Source organism: Panthera tigris, chromosome A3, assembly GCF_018350195.1.
Source record: "Panthera tigris isolate Pti1 chromosome A3, P.tigris_Pti1_mat1.1, whole genome shotgun sequence".
NCBI classification, from domain to species: Eukaryota; Metazoa; Chordata; class Mammalia; order Carnivora; family Felidae; genus Panthera; species Panthera tigris.
Window position 1 is genome coordinate 87,076,805 of NC_056662.1, and position 20,872 is coordinate 87,097,676.

Below are 20,872 nucleotides of genomic sequence, written 5' to 3' on the forward strand. Positions count from 1 at the left end.
ATGGACATTTTATACATTAATACCAGAACCACTCATCAGCTAGAACCTCTTACACATTGGTTTTTCCTTCCCTACTGAAGGGTACAGAGCCATACTCCTAGAGATGCAGACTCCTATCCTAGCTGCAGAAGCTTTTTAGTCACCCATATCAATCCTTACCAACACACGATGGTCAGCTGTCTTCCAGGAAGTAGCTAGATTCAGCAGTTTTGATGGAAAGGAGAGAGAGGCCCTGAGCAGTCTCCTGTCTTCAGGCATCTCTCCTGGTATTTGTCTTGAGAACGATGCTTCCCTCCTCCTCAGCCTGTCCAGTAGAGGTGAGGCTAAACCCATACCCAATTCCCAGCCCCAGGAATGAGTTTATGGCTTGATAACCATAACCCATCTCCCTGATCTCCCTTATTGCTTCAGGGATGAGCATGTGACCCAATGCTGGATTTTTGTTGGAGATTGTAGGCGTGGAGCTACCCAGATTGCTACTGGGGAGAGTCTGCCTGGCCCTGACACTAAACCTGATGCAGCCAGAGGCAGGGATGGAAAGAGGCAGCTTTGGGGCAGGATGTGAGCCCCTGTACCCAGCTTCACAAAGGGTCCCAACTTTGCTTCCCACAGCAAATCCAACAACAACAACAACAATCCGTCACATCACAAGCATCAATGCACCATCTTGCCCGGCTTTAATTTGGTTAATGTTTGTTTGTTTGTTTGTTTGTTTGTTTGTTTGTTTGTTTTGAGAGAGAGAGAGAGAGAGAGAGAGAGAGAGAGAGAGAGAGAGAGAGAGCACAAGCCAGGAAAGGGCAGGGAGAGAATCCCAAGTAGGCTCCAGACTGTTAGAGCCTGACGAGGAGTTCAGTCCCATGAACCCATGAGATCATGACCTGACCCGAAATCCAGAGTCAGAAGATTAACCAACTGAGCCACCCAGGTGCCCTTAACTGGGTTAATCCTCTAACTGTTCTCCCTGTCTCTAGTCTTGCTCCTCTCAAGTCTTGTTGCCATATTGCAGGCATAATGATTTTTTTTTAATTAGATATCCATACACACATGATCTAGCTCCCTCAGCCAAGAAGAAGCAATGACACCCCAGTTGCAGTGACCACACACACAGTACCCAAATCTTGGTTTCTAATGTCATTATCCAAAAAAATTAAACCAGGGCTCCTTGGAGAAATGGCTGATTCTAGGACCAGGGCAGAAAATATACAAAATTAATCTGTAGTATTTTGTCATGCTTGGAAATAAAGAGATGTTTTTTAAAATGATGAAAGAATGTTAAAAAACACATAGGAGCCACCTGAAAGAGCTCCTAATGGCCAAAACTGGAACAATTTGAGCAAGAAAATAAATGAAGTACTATTGGACTATAACCCAAAGCATAAAACCCATGAATCCATACTGATAAGTAAACATTTGAATAAATAAGCAAATAGATAAATCTCCCACATAGAAAAATTCCAAATAATTTGTGTACATACTTGAATCTCAAGAAAGTAGAGGACACCTCCCCATTGCTTAAGTGTGGGCTGCTATGGTTTGAATGTTTGTGTCCCCCCTCCCAAATCTGTATGTTGAAATCCTAACCCCCAATTTGATGGTATTAGGAGGTGGGGCCTTTGGGAGGGATTAGGTCATGAGGTAGAGTGCTCATTAATGGGATTAGTGCACTTACAATAGAGGTCCCAGAGAACTTGCCTGCCCCTTCCATCATGCAGAAGGATACAATAAGACACAAGAGTCGGTGACTGGAGGAAGCCCTCACTCAACCACGGTGGCACCCTCATCTTGGATTTCCAGGCTCCAGACCTGTGAGAAATAAATTTTTGTTGTTTATAAGCTACTTGATCAGTGGTATTCTATTACAGCATCCCAAATGCACTAAGACTGAGACTTCCTTCCAGAGAGTACAAAATGGAAAGGGGGGGGGGGGAGGAGTAATTTTGCAGTAAGCGAACCTGACAAACATTACCTCAGCCTGGAGATCAAGGGCAGCACCCAGTAATGAGTCATGTCGACAGTGTATACCCATGATGAGAATAGCACTTTATCTCTGAGGTCTTCCTCCTAAAACACATCACCCTAGTTGGATAAAAAATATCAGATGAACCCAAATTGAGGGACAGTCTACAAAATATCTGACCAGTTCTCCACAAAATTGACAAGGTTACCAAAAACAAGGAAAGTCTAGGTGCAGGCAGAGTTAAGACGGTGGAGAAGTAGGGGGACCAGGATTTTCCTCGTCCCTCAAACACAGCTGGGTTGACATCAGATCACTGGGAACACCCAGAAAATCAGTCTGCGGAGTGGCAGAAGGATGTCCATAGTTGGAGGGAGACAGCTTGGCAGGACTGGGGTGCATGCATGTGAATTGGGGGAGAGAAAACAGCATAGGCCCGGAAGGGAGGGAACCCCTTCTGTGCGGAGACAAAAGAGAGAGAAAGAGAGAGGGCTTCAGTACTGAGTTAGCACAAGAGGAAAAACCTCTCCAGACCATGCACTGGGGAAAGAGAATTCCAGAGAGCGCCAGTTTCTGTTTTGCAAACACCCTTAGGAGCTGAAACTCAGAGGTTCCTAAAGTGAGCGACTTTCTCCGGAGTAGAGCCGGGAGCCGTGTGTGCGCACTCCTGGGCCAGAAGGAGCCCACCCCGGAGCGCTGTAGCCATCTCAGGGGTACGCTGGGAGAGAACAGTCCCCTTCCTCGAGTACTTTGGGAAGAAGGTTTATTGCCTCCTCAAGGACGAAAGGCTCTGCAGGTGCCAGCCAAAGGCCTTTTATCAGCAGGGCTGGGTGGTGCTGCACCAGAACGGGGGGGGGGGGGGGGGGGGGGGGGAGGGAGGGGAGGGCCCTTTAACACATCAGGTTTTGAATCCCAGCTGAGCCCCTAGGAGGCACAGGAGACTGTGGAGCAGGGCAAGCCTACTGCCCCTGAGAAGTGTGGTTTGAGACACCCAGTCTGGGGTAGAGAGACTGGGCTGTCACCATTTTTCTCCCCACACCAACATGGTGGGGCTTTAGGGAGCAGCACAGCAGCCCCCCGTGGAGGCGGGATCTGCTTACATCAATCCCGGCCGCTCCATGCCTTCTAATTGCTGCTAGCTGGGGGGGGGGGGGGGGGGGGACTGACACTGACAGAACCAGAGGGCCTCTCCTCCAGACCAGCACAGCCACCAGTCCCAGGGACCGACAGACAACTGGTGTTTGTTTGTCTTTTTCTTTTCTTTTTCTTTCTACCTTCTTGTTTTTTATTTTGGAATCAGACTCATAGTTTCTGATTTCTTTACATATATATACACATACATATAATAGATATAAATTATATAAAAATATATATTATATATTTATATACAGAATATATATTATGTATTATATATTTGTATTTTTTATATATATACATTTTTTACTTTTTTCTTGCTTGCTTGCTTTTTTTTTTTTTTATTGATGTCCAATCTTACTTATTTGTTCCTCTTAGAACAATCTCATTTTTGTAATCAGACTTAGAGGTAGAAGCTCTCAGAGGAGACAGCTTCTGTCTCTTGGTAATCTTTCCTGGCATTTTTCTTTGGCCTCCTTCACTCTGTTGGCCACCAGTCTGGCATATTCTACAGCCTCTTGCTTATTTGTTTTTTTTACTGCACTGCTTCTTCCAGGCGGTACACCAACATTTGTGTTGAAGGACACAGGGAGTAACAAGATGCCGAATCTTGGGTGCTTTGGTCCTAGGTTTCTTACCTTCTCTGTTAAGGGGCTTTCTCACAACAGACTGGTGGACATCATCTTCCTTTGAGAGACTGTAAAGTTTGCAGATTTTGCTAGCTCTTTTGGGCCCCAGGTGATGAGGCACAGTAGTATCAGTGAGTCCAGAAATACCCTTCTTCCCTTTCTTCACGAAGACCCGGTTGAGAACACTGAGATTGGCAACCACAATGCAACCCTGAGCAGATTTGCACTTTCTTTCTCCAGTCCTCCTTAGTCAGTAGCAGGAATGCCCCTTACTCAGCAGCACGTGGACATGGCCATGGGTCAAGACACCTTCTTCATGGGGAAGCCTTGTGTGTCACTGCCACCACCGATTCAGACCAGGTAACCCTTCCATTCTTCACCTTGTTCATCAGCAACAACTTCTGTGGCCATTCCGCTTCTCAAAAATGGTACAAAATTTCCATTCGTCATCCACTTCAATGAGTTTCTGGCAGCCAGTAGCTGGGAAAGAGATGTTCAGTTTCATCCTGAAGCAGCCTACCACCTCTGAGGTGCCACAAAAAACAGGCCCGACTTCCCTACGCCTTTTCTATCTCTTTATCTTTATTTTCCTTTCTCTTTCTCTGGATTTAGCTTTATAGTTTTTGATTCTCTATTTGGTCTTCTTTTCTACCCTTTCATTTCTCTCTTTTTATGGGATCAGTCTTCCCCCACGTTTTCCTTTTTTTCCAGGGTTATTTCAACAAACAAATCACAGCACACCTGGTTGAAGGCCCAAACATTCCACCACTACAAGCAAGGAAGAGCTTTGTAGAGGACTGACCAGTGGGATAGAGCAACCAAAATGCAACAGCAGATGCATGCAATCTGCAGGGTAGCAAAAGGATCTCCACAGTTAGAGGGAGACAGCTTTGCAGGATCGAGGTGCAGGACACTTTCTGAAGTGCCAGGCCCTGGACAGTGTATGACCCCTTTTTAATATCCTAGTACTCACAGGTGCAGGACAAGCTATTAAAACAAGCAAAAGACAGAAACTTAACCAAAATGACAAAACAGAAGAATTTTCCCCAAAAGAAATTAAGGAAGAAATCACAGCCAGAGAATTGCTCAAAACAGATATAAACAATATATCTGAACAAGAATTTAGAATAACAGTCATAAGACTAATAGCTGGGCTTTAAAAAAAAGAAGCATAGAAGACAGCAGAGAATCTCTTGATGCAGAGATAAAAGACCTAAGAACTAGTTACAATGAATTAAGAAATGCTATAAATGACATGCAAAATAAAGTAGATACAGTGACAGCAAGGATGGAAGAAACAGGAGAATAGGTAAAATAGAAAATAAAATTATGGAAAATGATGAAGCTGAAAAAAAAGAGGGAAATGAAATTACTAGATCATGAGGGAAGAATTAGAGAGCTAAGTGATTGCATAAAATGAAATAATATCTGTATCACAGGAGTTCTAGAAGAAGAAGAGCGAGAGGAAGGAAATAGTCATCCAAGTCCAAGAGGCACAGAGAACTCCCCTCAAAATCAACAAAAACAGGTCAACACCATGGCATATCACAGTAAAACTGGCAAAACACAAAGATAAAGAGAGAATTATGAAAGCAGCTAGGGACGAATGGTCCTTAACCTACAAGGGAAGACACATAAGGGTAGTAGCAGACCTGTCCACTGAAACTGGGCAGGCCAGAAAGGAGTGGCAGGAAATATTCAATGTGCTGAATAGGAAATATGCAGCCAAGAATCCTTTGTCCAGCAAGGTTGTCATTCAGAATATAAGAAGAAGAGATAAAGGCTTTCCCAGATAAACAAAACCTAAAGGAGTTCATGACCACTAAACCAGCCCTGCAGGAGATCCTAAGGGGGACTCTGTGAGTGGAAAGCAGCAAAGACTACAAAGGACCAGAGATATCACCACAAACATGAAATCTACAGATAACACAATGGCACTAAATTCATATCTTTAAGAAAGTGAGGGGATGGAGAACCATCTATCATGCTACTGGAAGTCAAAAGAAAGCTGGAGTAGCCATACTTATATCAGGCAAACTAGATTTTAAAAGAAAGACTGTAACAAGAAATGAAGAAGGGCATTATATCATAATTAAGGGGTCTACCATCAAGAAGAGCTAACAACTGTAAATGTTTATACCCCCAATGTGGAGCACCCAAATATATAAATCAATTAATCACAAACATAAACAAACTTATTGATAATAATACCGTAATTGTGGATGATTTTAATTTAATTTAATTTTTTAATATAATTTACTGTCAAATTGGTTTCCATACAACACCCAGTGTTCATCCCAACAAGTGCCCTCCTCAATGCCCATCACTGGGTGATTTTAATATTCCACTTACAACAATGGACAGATCATCTAATCAGTAACGAAACAATGGCTCTGAATGACACATTGGGCCAAATGGACATAACAGATATATGTAGAACTTTTCATCCTAAAGCAGCAGAATACACATTCTTCTCAAGTGCACATGGAATATTCTCCAAAAGAGATCACATACTAGTCACAAAACAGCCCTCAACAAGTACAAAAGACTGAGATCATACCATGCATATTTTCAGATCACAATGCTATGAAAGCTGAAATCAACCACAAGAAAAAATTTGGAAAGTGCCCAAATACATGGAGGTTAAAGAACATTCTACTAAAGAATAAATGAGTTAACCAGGGAATTAAAGAAGAAATTTAAAAATACATGGAAGCAGGGGTGCCTGGGTGGCTCAGTCAGTTAAGCATCCAACTTCAGCTCAGGTCATGATCTCACGGTCTGAGAGTTCCAGCCCCACGTCAGACTCCAGCTGAGAGCCTGGAGCCTGCTGCAGATTCTGTTTCTCCCTCTCTCTCTGCCCCTCCCCCTCTCACATTCTCTCTCTCTCTCTCTCTCTCTCTCTCTCTCTCTCTTAAAAATAAATAAACATTAAAAAAAAATTTTTAAATACATGGAACAAATGAAAATGAAAACATCACAGTCCAAACCCTTTGGGATGCAGCAAAAACAGTCCTAAGAGGAAAATATATCGCAATTCAGGCCTATCTTAAGAAGCAAGAAAGGTCCCAAATACAAACCTAACCTTACACCTAAAGAAGCTAGAAAAGCAGCAGCAAATAAACCCCAAAGCCTGCAGAAGAAGGGAAATAATAAAGATTAAGGCAAAAATAAACAATATAGAATCCTAAAAAACAGTAGAACAGATCAATAAATCTAAGAGCTGTTTTTTTGAAAGAATAAACAAAATTAATAAACCCCTAGCCAGACTTCTCAAAAAGAAGAGGACCCAAATAGATAAAATCATGAATGAAAGAGGAGAAATCATAACCAACACCACAGAAATACAAATAATTATTAGAGAATACTATGAAAAATTATATGCCAACAAACTGGATAATCAGAAAGAAATGGACAAATCACCCACACCTACCAAAACTCAAATGGGAAGAAATAGAAAATTTGAACAGACCCATAACCAAAGAAATTGAATCAGTTACCAAAAATCTCCCAATAAATAAAAGTCCTGGGCCAGATGGCTTCCCAGGGGAATTCTACCAGACATTTAAAGCAGAGTTAATACCTATTTTTCTCAAACTGTTCCAAAAAATAGAAATGGAAGGAAAGCTTCCAGACTCATTCTGTGAAGCCAGCTTTCCTTGATCCCCAAACCAAAGACACCACTAAAAAGGAGAATTATAGGCAAATATCCCTGATGAATATGGATGTAAAAATTCTCAACAAGATACTAGCAAATCAAATTCAACAGTACATTAAAAGAATTATTCACCATGATCAAGTGGGATTCATTCCTGAGCTGCAGGGCTGGTTCAATATTTACAAATCAATCAATGTGATACATCACATTAACAGAAGAAAGGATAAAAACCATATGATCTTGTCAATAGCTGCGGAAAAAACATTTGACAAAATACAGCATCCTTTCTTAATAAAAAACCCTCAAGAAAGTCAGGATAGAAGGAACATACGTTAACATCATAAAAGCCATATATGAAAGGCCCACAGCTAATAGCATCCTCAATGGGGGAAAACTGAGAGCTTTCCCTCTGAGATCAGGAACACGACAGGGATGTCCACTCTCAACCCCTGTTGTTTAAAACAGTGTTGGAAGTCCTAGCCTCAGCAATCATATAATAAAATGAAATAAAAGTCATCCAAATTGGCAAGGAAGAAGTCAACTTTCACTTTTCGCAGATGACATGATACTCTACATAGAAAACCCGAAAGACTCCACCAAAAAACTGCCAGAGCTGATACATGAATTCAGCAAAATTACAGGATATAAAATCAATGTACAGAAATCGGTTGCATTTCTATACACCAATAATGAAGCAATAGAAAGAGAAGTCAAGGAATTGATCTCATTTACAATTGCACTAAAACCCACAAAATACCTAGGAATAAACCTAACCAAAGAGGTAAAAGATCTGTACACTGAAAACTATAGCATAAAGAAATGGAAAAATATTCCATGCTCATGGATTGGAAGAACAAATATTGTTAAAATGTTGATACTATCCAAAGCGATCTACACATTCAATGCAATCCCTATCAAAATAGCACCAGCATTCTTCACAGAGCTAGAACAAACAATCCTAAAATTTGTATGGAACCACAAAAGACCCCAAATAGCCAAAGTAATGTTGAAAAAGAAAACCAAAGCTGGAAGCTCACAACCCCAGACTTTAACCTGTATACAAAACTGTAATCATCAAGACAGTATGGTATTGGCACAAAAACAGATACATAGATCATTAGAATAGAATAGAGAACCCAGAAATGGACCCACAGATATATGGCCAACTGATCTTCGGCAAAGCAAGAAAGAGTATCCAATGGAAAAAAAGACTCTCTTTAGCAAATGGTTCTGGCAGAACTGGACAGCAACATGCAGAAGAATAAAACTGGACCACTTTCTTACACCATACACAAAAATAAATGCAAAATGGATGAAAGACCTAAATGTGAGACAGGAAACCATCAAAATCCTACAGGAGAAAACAAGCAGCAACCTCTTTGACCTTGGCCACAGCAACTTCTTACTTGACATGTCTCCAGAGGCAAGGGAAATAAAAGCAAAAATGAACTACTGGGACCTCAGCAAGATAAAAAGCTTCTGCACAGCAAAGGAAGCAATCAACAAAACTAAAAGGCAACTGATGGACTGGGAGAAGATATTTGCAAATGACATATCTGATAAAGGGTTAGTATTCAAAATCTATAAAGAACTTACCAAACTCAACACCCAAAAAACAAATAATCCAATGAAGAAATGGGCAAAACACGTGGACAGATATTTTTCCCAAGAAGATATCCAGATGGCAAACAGACACAGGAAAAAATGCTCAACATCACATATCATCAGGGAAATACAAATCAAAACCACAATGAGATACTACCTCACGCTGGTCAGAATGGCTAAAATTAACAACTCAGTAAACAACAGATGTTGTCGAGGATGTGGAGAAAGGGGAACCCTTGCATTGTTGGTGGGAATGCACACTGGTGCAACCACTCTAAAAAACAGAGTTCCTCAAAAAAATTAAAAATAGAACTATCCTACAACCCAGCATTTGCAATATTAGGAATTTATCCAAAGGATACAAAAATGCTGATTCAAAGAGGCACATGCACCCCAATGTTTATAGCAGCACTTTTAACAATAGCCAAATTATGGAAAGAGCCCAAATGTCCACCAACTGCTGAATGGATTAAGAAGATGTGGTGTGTGTGTGTGTGTGTGTGTGTGTGTGTGTGTATGAAGATGTGATATATATATGCATATATATACATATGCATCACACACACACACACACATATATATACACCACATCTTCTTAATCCATGTATAATACATACACACACACACACACACACACACATACACACATACAATGGAAAACTACTCGGCGATGGAAAAGAATGAAATCTTGCCATTTGCAACAACGTGGATGGAACTGGAAGGCATTATGGTAAGCGAAATCAGTCTGTCAGAAAAAGACAGATATTATATGGTTTTACTCATATGTGGAATTTGAGAAATTTAACAGATGAACATAGGGGAAGGAAAGAAAAGTAAGATAAAAACAGAGAGGAAGGTAAATCATAAGAGGCTCTTAAATACAGAGAACAAACTGAAGGTTGATGGGGGGGTGGGGGGGTTAAATGGGTAATGGGCATTAAGGAGGGCACTTTTCAGGATGAGTACTAGGTGTCATATGTAAGAGATTAATCAGTGGGTTCTATTCTTGAGGCTAAGACTACACTGTATGTTAACTAACTTGAGAATAAATAATAATAATAATAATAATAATAATAATAAAACAAGGGAAATCTGAGAAACTATCACAACCAAGAAGAGCCTAAGAAGACAGGATGACTAAATGTAATGTGGGACCCTAAATGAAACCCTAGGATAGAGAAAGGACACTAGAGAAACATAGGACATCTGAATAAAATACGGACATTAGTAATAATGTATCAATATTGGTTCATTAATTGTGATGAAAGTACTATATTAATGTAAGATATTAATAATTGGGGAAATAGGCAGAAGTATTTGAGAGCTCTAGGTATTATCTTTACAATTTTTCTGTAAAGCTGAAATTATTCTATTTTTAAAGTTGTTTAAAAAAAGATATCAGATAGTTAATGGGATCTCAGGAGAGCAAAGAGGCAGACTTTGGAAGGCAGACTGACAGGAAGAATGTTCCGACAACATGGAGATACTTTTAAGGTACAGCAACACCAAACCCTGCCTGAACCCTGGACAAACAGCAGGACCAAATCTAAGGTCTCTCCTGGCTGAATCTGCTCAGTGGGGCCCAGACCTCATACCTGTACCTCTCTTCAAGGAAGACTGCACATGCAATTCTACTGCTAACTTAGGAAGGTGGGACTAAAAACTGGAAGTTACCTAAACAGGAGGCTGCTCAGTGTGAAAGAAGGATTACAAGCACGGCAAATGGAGAGGAAGAGAGAGAGAGAGAGAGAGAGAGAGAGAGAGAGAGAGGGAAAGAAGAAGGAGGAGGAGGAGGAGGAGGAGGAGGAGGAGGAGAAGGGGAAAGAAAGAAAGAAAGAAAGAAAGAAAGAAAGAAAGAAAGAAAGAAAGAAAGAAAGGAAGGAAGGAAGGAGGGAGGGAAGGAGAGAGAAAGGAAGGAAGGAAGGGAGGAAGGAAGATAGAAGGATAAGGGCACCTGGGTGGTTCAGTCAGTTAAGCGTCCAACTTCATCTCAGATCATGATCTCACTGTTCATGGGTTTGAGTCCCACATTGGGCTCTGTGCTGACACCTCAGAGCCTAGAGCCTGCTTCGGATTCTGTGTCTCCCTTTCTCTCTGCCCCTCCCCCACTCACACTCTGTCTCTTTCAAAAATAAAATAAACATAAAAATGTAAAAGAAGAATAGAATGGACAGACAGACCTATTTGGAGGAAGTATAAAAACAGAGAAATAAAATATTATAGTATGTACCTGTTCATAAGATCTAGATCAATCAGTAAAACTGAGTCAAAAATTTTTTCTCCTCTTCTTTTATATCCAAATACAAAAGTATATGTATTTCAAGAGTACTTTATTACAACATTGAGAGAGGGCATGTCCAGGATGCTAGCCTACTAAATGAGGGGAAAAAATTACCATAATAAAAAAATATACGAGTTGGCTGTGACAAAGTTCTCACCCATTCTTGGCTCCCAACTTTCCATCTGACAGAGGAAAACTTCCTAGAATTTCATTAGAAATACTATAGTGTTCGGACACCCGGGTGGCTGCCAGTTAAGTGTCCAACTCTTGATTTCAGCTCACGGTTCGTGGGTTCAAGCCCCACAGAGCACTCTGGCTGACAGTGCAGAGCCTGCTTGAGATCCTCTCTCTGCCCCTCTCCACCCTCTCTCTCAAAAATAAACATCTTTTTAGGGGCGCCTGGGTGGCTCAGTTGGTTAAGCATCTGACTGCATCTCAGGTCGAAGTCTCGCGATCTGCGAGTTCGAGCCCCATGTCAGGCTCCGTGCCCATTGATCGGAGCCTATTTCGGATTCCATGCCTGCCACTCTGTCTGACTCTCTCCCATCCGTTGTCTGTGCCAAAAAAAGTAAATAAAGGTTAAAAAAATTAAAAAAAAATAAACATGTTTTTAAAAAAGAAATATTATGGTGTCTGTGACCTGAAGAGCTAGGTACTGATGATGCCCACCCCCCACTTGAGATAGGGACTAAAGTACTACTGATGCCAGGATTTCCTGGGAGAGGTCCCACCACCAGCAGAAGGGCAGGTACCCATGAAGTGACCTCACTGGAGAAGTGAGCCCAGCATGTGGGGAGAAGTGAGCCAAGATCACAAGACAAGGCAAAGCAGTAGCTGTCCCAGCTTCATGAGTGGGGAGGCCATGGTAACACCATTCTGGCTGGTTACAAGATGAGGCACAGACTCCTCACTGACTCAGTCTCCTTCCATTTGGAAAAAAAGGCAAGGGGGTGGACATGGGCAAGTCTTGTCACAGGATCCACATGCACAGGACCCAGGAGGGTCAGGAGGGCTGGGCTGGATCTGAGGAACTTTAGCAGCCAGAGTTCTTGGGCTTTCACTCTGCTGCCCTCCCCTCTGCATCTCAGCTACTCTCTCCTCTGCACTTTTCTCTTTTCCCTGCCAGGTATACTTCCACGTGCTCTACCTTTCTGCCTTGTAGCTGATGCTTATCCTTGTTTCTGCAGGTGCCCCATGATGGCCCCTATCAGCCCTTCTCTAACCCAGGGCCTTCCCGCTGGACTTCCCCGTTAGCTGCATCATCCCCTGGGTATTTCCACACCCAAGTTCTTTCCCAGAGAAGTGGTCAGATTGTCCTGCTCACCTCCTCACACCAGGACCAACCAGAGATCCCTGAGCAGCCTTGTTCTGTTCGCCTCCTGTTCATCCCAGTGGTGAGTGACTCAGTCATTTCAAGCTACTACAACAAGAATACTCCAGACTAAGAGGTCTACACAAGGGAAACCTCTTTCTCACAGTTCTGGAGGCTGGAAAGTCCAAGATCAGGTTTCTGGCTATTCCGTTCCTGCAGAGAGCTCTCTTTCTGGTGTGCAGACTGTCATCTCACTGTATCCTCACCTGGCAGAGAGAGAAGCATGCTTTCATTTCTCTTTTTATAAGGGCACTAATCCCATCATGAGGGTGAAGCCCTCCTAAAGGCCCCACCTCCTAACACCATCACATTGGAGGTTAGAATTCCAACACGTGAATTTTGAGGACATACAACCATTCGGTCTATAGCAGTGAGGGAGGGATCTCCTGCTCTAAATAGTGGATAAAGACCAAACGGATGACACCTAATACTGAGCAGTGGTTTATTAGTCATATACTCACAGTCTAGAGAGGAGGAGACCACATGCTATGCAGGGTCCCACAGGGGTTATGCCTGCAACACAGTGAACCAGCAAGGACTGTGGTAGGCAGGCATCACAGTAACAAGAACTTACAGGGGCCCTGATTCCTGCAGGACATGATTGTCTCATTGGAATAGTTTCCCAGGTTGGTGGGTGGGTTAGTGGAACCCATTAGGTTGAAAGTTGGGTGCAGTGCAGCTGGTCCAGTGGACAGAGGAACTAGCCAGGTAGGGGGACATATCTGGTGAGATCAGGGGAATGCATAGTTAGGCTCTGGGGCTCAAAGATGTCACAGCAGCACATGAAATTTTAGGCCTTACGCTACAAGCCTCTGAATCAGCTGGCCTGGTGACAAGTGCCACCGAGGGAGGAACGCGGAGTGTGGGGCTGGGTCACATGTTACTCAACGCGGCAGCTCAGATATCAGGACGAACATGTCAGGTGGGAAAGCGAAATGTTCAAAAACACAATGGGATAGCTCCCTAGAAGCAGCTTGTATTCAATTTCTGTATCAGCTCATGCTATGACTAGAGGCCTGACATGGGGAAGAAATAAAATTCTCCCATAATTTGCTGCTTGTAATTACAAAGAGTAGGAACAACAAAATGTTTCTTAGTGAAATGTGGAAGAATTCTTTCATGCTTGCAGCAGCCACATTGGCTTGCCCATGTTCTCTGCCCTGAGATACTCACTCCCTCAGACTTCAGCAGTCTCTGGAACTGGCCTGCAAATGCTCCTGCATGGACATGATCACTGACTGCCCATCCCTCATCCATTGCCCATTTTATTTTATTTCATTTTTTTTTTAAGTAGGCTTCACAACAAGCACAGATCCCAACGAGGGGCTTGAACTCATGACTGTAGGATCAAGACCTGAGCTAAGAGTCAGACGCTTAACAGACTGAGCCACACAGGCACCCCCCTTGTCATATTTTTTTAAATGTCTATTTATTTTTGAGAAAGAGAAAGAGCATGAGCAGGGGAGGGGCATAGAGAGAAAGAGACAGACAGACAGACAGAGGATCCGAAGCAGGCTCCGGCTGACAGCACAGAACCAGATGTTGGGCTCGAACTCACAAACCGTGAGATCATGACTTGAACAGAAGTTGGACACTTAACTAACGGAGCCACCCAGGTGCCCTGGCATTGCCATATTTTAAAAATCCCATTTGCCCCATGTTACTTCAAGCTTCCTCCTAATGCCCCTGCCCTAAGCCTGACCCCTTTGCACCCAAAACACCACCTGCTGGTCACAGTCATTGAAGGAAGATGTCCTGTCCTCAGGACCCTACTGAGAGCCCTAATGAGGACCGAAGGAGAGGAGGACGCCCTACTGAGCCCACCCCTGTGCTCACACCACCTCCTTCCTTCTCCTTCTCTGCTCCCCTCCTGGCAGTACAGCCCCTGCCTAGATCCCTGCCTCAGCCACTGGACCAGGGCACCAGGACCTGATACCCACAAACAGGGTCTTCGTGAAGGACGGGAAATAATGTCAACTTTACACCTTCAGGAGTAAAGCCAGGCAACAGACTGTCCACTGAGCTTCTGAGAGGAAAGACCACCAGGAGGGACATGATGCTGCAGACCTCACTCTCCTTCAGTTCAATAAAGACCAAGGGTAAGCATTGCTCATATTTGTGGCATTTCCAGAGCTGAATCTTCTCTACCCCTTGTCATTTTGGGGCCTCCAACTATCTCCTGGGGATACCCCAGAACTCCATGTCCGGCAGAGCAGATGGCCTTGCCGGCATATTCACGTGTACAGCTGGGAACAAAACATGCTCACAGAGGTAAAACGTGCTTTACCCAGGCAACATTTGACTCTGATGAAGTTTGCAGGTGAACTCTGTCCCTAAAGGGAAGAGAGGAAATGCAGATGAAAGAGGATGTGCAGGAGGTGAAACAGGGGGGCTGGGCAGAGGACTGCAGAAGACAAGAGCTGGGCCTCGGAGTTTGCCGAGCAAAAGGGAGCAAGAAGGGGCGTGGATGCTGGTCCACCTCTAACAGAGACTCATTGCCGTGTCAGCCCCCGAGCTGAACCAGTTGCCCCCATCTCAGAGAAGAAGGGGCTTAGACCTCAGGGGATGTGGATGGAGAGCAATGGGAACAGGGCCTAGATGGGGTCTCTAAGAGCCGAGCTCTTCTCACTGAGAACACGGCCCCCTAAGCAGGCAAATGGGAATTCTGGGGGATCAATTGGAAAAGCCCTGAACATCGGTATCAGGAGAACCGCTTGGGTGGTCTGAAGCAACTTTCATGTGATAAAACTGAGGCTTCTCTGAAGGGAAAGGGAACCGCAAGTTTCTGATCACCTTCCTGAGGCAATTTGAACTTCTAAATCCTCTCCGCCCTCCTCTCCTTTTCCAAGATCTCCCTTCCACTCCAGCTGCCTCTGTGGGGTCAGAGAATTCCCAGCCAAAGCGGATGAACTCCAGGGTGCCTCTGGGACAATTTTGAAGCCAGAAAAGTGAAGGTGCAAAGTCACCCTGGAATATGGAAGAAAGAGAGGCAGCTTCTCTAGTTCAACAAGCATCGGAGCTCAACGTGCAAGCCTGGGACCAGTCCCGTCATGGTTCTGATGGTATGTAGGGCCGTTTACAGATGAAAAGGAGCTTATTGTCACAGGAGGCATCATTCCATGACTGAAGCGAGGACATCTTTATATTGGCACAGTGTTCATTGTTCCCAAAATTATTGGGCTCACCTGGAATCCAGAACCTACCAAAGGAAAAAACAAAGAAAAACTTACATCCAATGAAGAAATGAGTGACTTCAATCCCAGCTTTGGTCCTGAGTGATAGCATCACAAGTTTTTGTACCCATGCCTGAGAGGAAGGGGGCTGGTGAGCTGTCAATCTCAAAGCCTGAAATCACTCTCCCAACTCAGAGCCAAGCCAGCCCACCACTCTCAAGGCCCTCCGCAAACCCACACTGCAAAGACTGAGACGTAGAACAGGGGATCTGCCGAGGATGGGTAGAAGGCCATGCCGCCAAACCCCAGATGGCACGGAGAGGCCATGGATTTGTCCCCGGTCCCACAGGAAATTGGTGGCAAAGGTGAGCTAGATCTCAGCTCAGTGTTCCTACCACCTGAGGATGGGGAAGAACCACAAACCCCGTAGTCACCCCGTCCTTCATGCCCTGGTCCTGGCCCAGGAAAGTCAGGCTGGGAAGGAGGCTCTGGGGCTTACCTTGCACTCTGGACCTTGTTAAATGGAGTATCGTCTACCCAGTACCAGTCCCCCTCACTCCCGGCTTTGGTCAGGCCGATCCAGTAGAAAAGTCCACCTGCCATCTTGTACAGAAACTCCTATAGGGAAGGAGGAGTGAGGCACCTGCTACAATGTGCAAGTGGAACATCTGTCTCTCTGGGTGTTTTTGTTCTTGTTCTCTCTGTCCTCAGTGCCAGCCCCCACATACCACACACACTGACCTCTCTCAAGCCCCTTCCTGTCCCTGCCCAGAGTCCATCTTCCAAAGTCTAATTTGTCTTTTCCCCGCAACTAACAGACTCAGGTCTCAAGATCTTGGGCCTTTCTGCTCCTCAGGAAGTAGGTTCTGGAGTACAAGAAAGACTCAGCTAAACCCCAGAGCAGGGACCCCAGGAGAAGGGCCCAAATACTAATAACTGAAATGCAGTGAGCGCTTAATATGTGCAAGGCACCGTGCATTTATATGCATCCAGTCAGCCGTTCTCTGAAGCAGGTACTGTTATCATGTGTGCTTCATTGATCAATAGGCTCATCTAATGAAGTTAAATAACTACCCAGGCTCTGGGACCAGTTAGGAGCAGGGTTAGGGCTCTAGACCCCAGAGCACACACTCCTACCTGCTCTACTAGTCCACCTCCCAGATGAAAGGGGCTCGTTCAATATTTTGCTCACTGGGTAGGAGACTTCTTGGGTTATGTAGTGTTATTAATGTTATTCACAAACGTTTTTGTTTTCTGGGCACCTAGAAAGATTGTACCTCCCTGCCCTCTCTGAAGCTGGGACCACCGCATCATTTGCTTTAGCCAATGAAATGTGAGCAAAAGTGATATCTGTAATTTCCAGGCAGATGCTTAAGAGCCAACGTACGATTTGCCATGTTCTCCTTCCCTGTTTCAGCAACTGTGGAACCATACACTGAGATGGAGTCTCCTTTGGCCTGGGTCCTTGAGTGACCACACAGGCAGAACCCCTTGCAGACCCTTGCTGGACATGTAGTGCAACTGAGAAGTAATCCTTCATTGTTAGGTCACTGGTATTTGGGGATTACTGCACCATAATCTTGCCCATCCTTCCTGATATGGCTGTTAATACACCCCCTTCTTTGAGCTCATTGGAACAGAACTTACCTGTTCACTCTCCGAGGCCACTGAGGTCAGGTGTGAGTCCCTGGACACACAGAACTGCTGGGCACTGTACCAGGTCTTTGGGACTTGAGAAAAGTAATAAAAGTTCCCCTTGAAGTACTTCCAGCCTTGAGAAACCATCTGCAGAATGTCATCTGGAGAACAAGGATGAAAGGTGAACATTGGGGTTCCTGTTTCCTCTGGGTGCTGGCTGGGGGTGGCTCTCGAGTGGGATCCCAGAGACAGCAGCGAATGGGGCTGGGTTCTGGGGTCCTTGGGTCCCTGGATCCTTGTGTAAGGGCTCAGGGACACTGTGTCACAGGCTGAAAGTCTAACTGAGAGTGGTAGAGTATCTGGGCTTAGATAGGGGAGAGTTAAAAATATTGATCAAGAATCGGTCCCTCCTCCTAAGAGGAAACAATTCTCTGTTGGCCATCACAAGTGGCTGAGCCCCCGCACGCCAGGGATGGAACTTAATGGATAAATGGCTAGGTTTGAGGCAGGACAGAGAGACTCCCTAATGGCTTCATACTCTGTGCCTTAGTGTGAGAGCCCATGCTGGTCCCTGATCCCTTTTCTCCTGAACAGCCCCTAAGTCCTCCAAGCCCACTGCTGAGCCCTCGTTTCTTAACTTTCCAACCATGCCTGCCCAGCTCCTCTTCCCCTTCCCTCCACACGTGCCAGCCCAATGGCCTCATGCCTGAAGCTGGCAAGGCTCCACAGGCCACTGGTCAGCTTACAATGTTCTTTTCTGAATCACTTACTTTGCTGTTTGAGCACCTTGCTGATATTCTCCAAACTGGTCTGGAGTCCCTGGACCTTTGCATTTAAAGAACTGGCTTTATCCAAATTTCTTTTTAACTCTGGAATTTGGGCATTTAAGTCATTGACCGCCTCCCAACTTCTTGTCAACATCTGGATCTGTGCATTGGCTTCCTTCACACCGGTTTCCAACTTCCAGATCTGAGAACGCACATGATCCAGGCTGGCATTCACCTTCTGGACCTGAATGCCGGTTGCCTCCACGCCTCCTCTATTCCTCTTAATCTCAGAGCCCAGAGCGCTGATGTTGTCCACACGGCCTTTCAGCAACTGAGCATTGTTCTTTACATTTGATATTGTACGCATAAACCAGGGATCTGGATTTGAGAAAGTCAAGACATCAGGCAAAGGGACTCCCAGGGACTCAGAGTGTTGTCAGGGTGATAAAAGGAAGGGAAAGTAAGGGATAAGCTTAAGCTACCCAAAGAGCTGTTGCTTACCCTCCATTCACTCATAATGTATTCATTCAACAAACATGTGACGGGCACCTAGCACTTGCTGGGAACTCTTGCAGATGCAGGTAATGCACAGATTGATAAAACACAGACCGTCTGTTGGAGGACCTCATAGGGAGGCAGAAGCAGGGATTAGTACCCAGTCCTAAACTTGCTTTGCATATTTGAGGCACATTTGGTAAAAGGATGCCCTCAGTTACTTCCTTGTTGCATCCCTGGGGGCTCCATCACTTGATTCCCAGTTCTTCCTTCCAGAGGCCCCTACAGTGGCATCCACTAGGGCAGCACCCTTCCCACATCTACCCACAGGCCCCCTGTGGCCATGATGGGGGCCAGGCGTGCAGACTTCCAATCTGGAAGTGACTTCTCCAGAGAATATGGAAAGAGGGAATTATGAAACCATTTCTACCCTTCCCTTATCCCACCCACCATGACACTCTGCTCAGGCTACAGGCTCGGGTGGCAGATAGGAGACCAAAAACAAACCAAGAGGAAACTCTCCTCAGAGGCTCCAAGTCTGAGACCAAATATGTCCCAAAGCCTTGAAGGGAGAAGACAGATGTTGCCTCCCCCTGCTTTCTGGACACCTGGTGGGAGGAAGAAGGCTTTGCTAGCAGAGGACATGAGGGGCTAGGCAGAGCAGAAGAAGAGGAAAGATAAGTCACACAACCAGTGAACAAGTAGGAAGTCTCCCTTGACATGACCTCAGCAGGAATGGGAAGAAGAATGAAAAGAACATGAACGGGTCCTGGTGAGAATGGTGAACCAGGAGATCTGTTGGCTCACTGACAGACTCTCCACCTAGTTGGTCGGGGCTGAATGCAGTTGGAAACCCTTCTTTTGTGGGGTCAAAAACCATTTTGCTCACTGTTAACAGCTGCCCACAAGATTCCACACAAAAAGAACACAGCTCGGGGGCGGAGTGGGGATGACACGGGATGAAGAAATGGGTGAATGTTTCCTGGGGACAAAGCAGCATATCCTTGAGCCCAAGCATGCAAGTGCTGATCTCAATCCGGAAAATCTCCCCGGGATTGGGAAGGAGAGAGCAGCAGCTCATCTTACTGGGAACAGGGGACCAGAGACTGCCCCTGGAAACAGGGGAAACGAGACAAATGGAAAAGCCAGAGGTGGGAGACACAACTGAACAGAGGGTCTGGATGTTGAGGGAGCCGGCTGACTGTGGAGAAAGACCAAGCTTGGATGACAGAACGTGAGGACTTACAGAGAACAGCCTGCAGCAGGATGGAAGCAGCCAGGCCCAGCGTCAGGATGATGACTGCAGCCCGGACTGTGAGAGATTTCCTCAGAACCAGAGATGGACCCGTCTTGGGAGGAGGCTCTGCCAGAAGAAGAAGAGAACATGTGTTGAAGGACCTGCCAACAGCAGAACGCAGGGCACCAAGCAGATTCTGGGCGGAGGCTGGTGCTTGCCTCGGGGCCAGAGAGAGATGTTCTGTTTATCTACACTGAAGTGCACATCCGAGACCTCGCTCTCAGCAGCCTTCATCCTGCACACTTGCACCTGCAGCACAGGTACACTCAGCTGGCTGTCTCCCCAAGGGCATTTTATCTAGAAAAAAATGGGAAGTGAGTCCCACAGGAGGTCGTCATGTCACCCCAAAGTTCCCCATTCCTGGCTTAGACACCTTGCCTGGCCTCAGCCACAGCTCAGTCATCTCCGCAAAGGTCTGAGCTCTCAAGAAGAGGCCACGTGTCTTCTTCTCCCAGGGGCCTGCTGCATGGACACTTTAACCATATTGTCCCAACGCTGCTCTATTTCTCTTAGAAGACTCCCTCATCCATCATCCATCTATGCATGCATGCATCCCACAAATGCATATGGGGTGCCTCCTAGGTACGAGGCGCTGTACGGGGACTGGGCCACAAAGATGACTAACTCACAGTCTGTACTCCAGCAGCTTACAATCTGGTAGGAAAGACAGACCTGAGCAAATAAATTACGATACAGTGTTATGAGCATAACAATAGAAGAATACATGCCATCCAAAGGAAGTACAAAGAATGGAATAATGGTAAAGAGCTCCAGGTAGAAGGATTAGCACACTCAGAAGTATGGGGGCATAAGACAGCATGGAGTGCCAGTTGATGGTGTTGGAGTGTAAAGACTGTGACAGGAACGGG

The 20,872-nt window shown here is 45.1% G+C and overlaps 1 protein-coding gene across 1 annotated transcript; it reads right to left on the reverse strand.

Moving 5' to 3' along the window:
* Positions 1-15,681: 15,681 nt before the first annotated feature.
* CD207 (CD207 molecule) lies at positions 15,682-20,237 on the reverse strand. The gene is made up of 6 exons (XM_007083419.3): positions 20,162-20,237; positions 19,953-20,069; positions 18,215-18,589; positions 17,454-17,605; positions 16,306-16,424; positions 15,682-15,832 (listed from the first exon to the last, which is right to left on the reverse strand). Exons 1-6 carry the CDS (start codon positions 20,235-20,237, stop codon positions 15,682-15,684), a joined length of 990 nt encoding a protein of 329 aa, XP_007083481.1.
* Between the last annotated feature and the right edge of the window lie 635 nt (positions 20,238-20,872).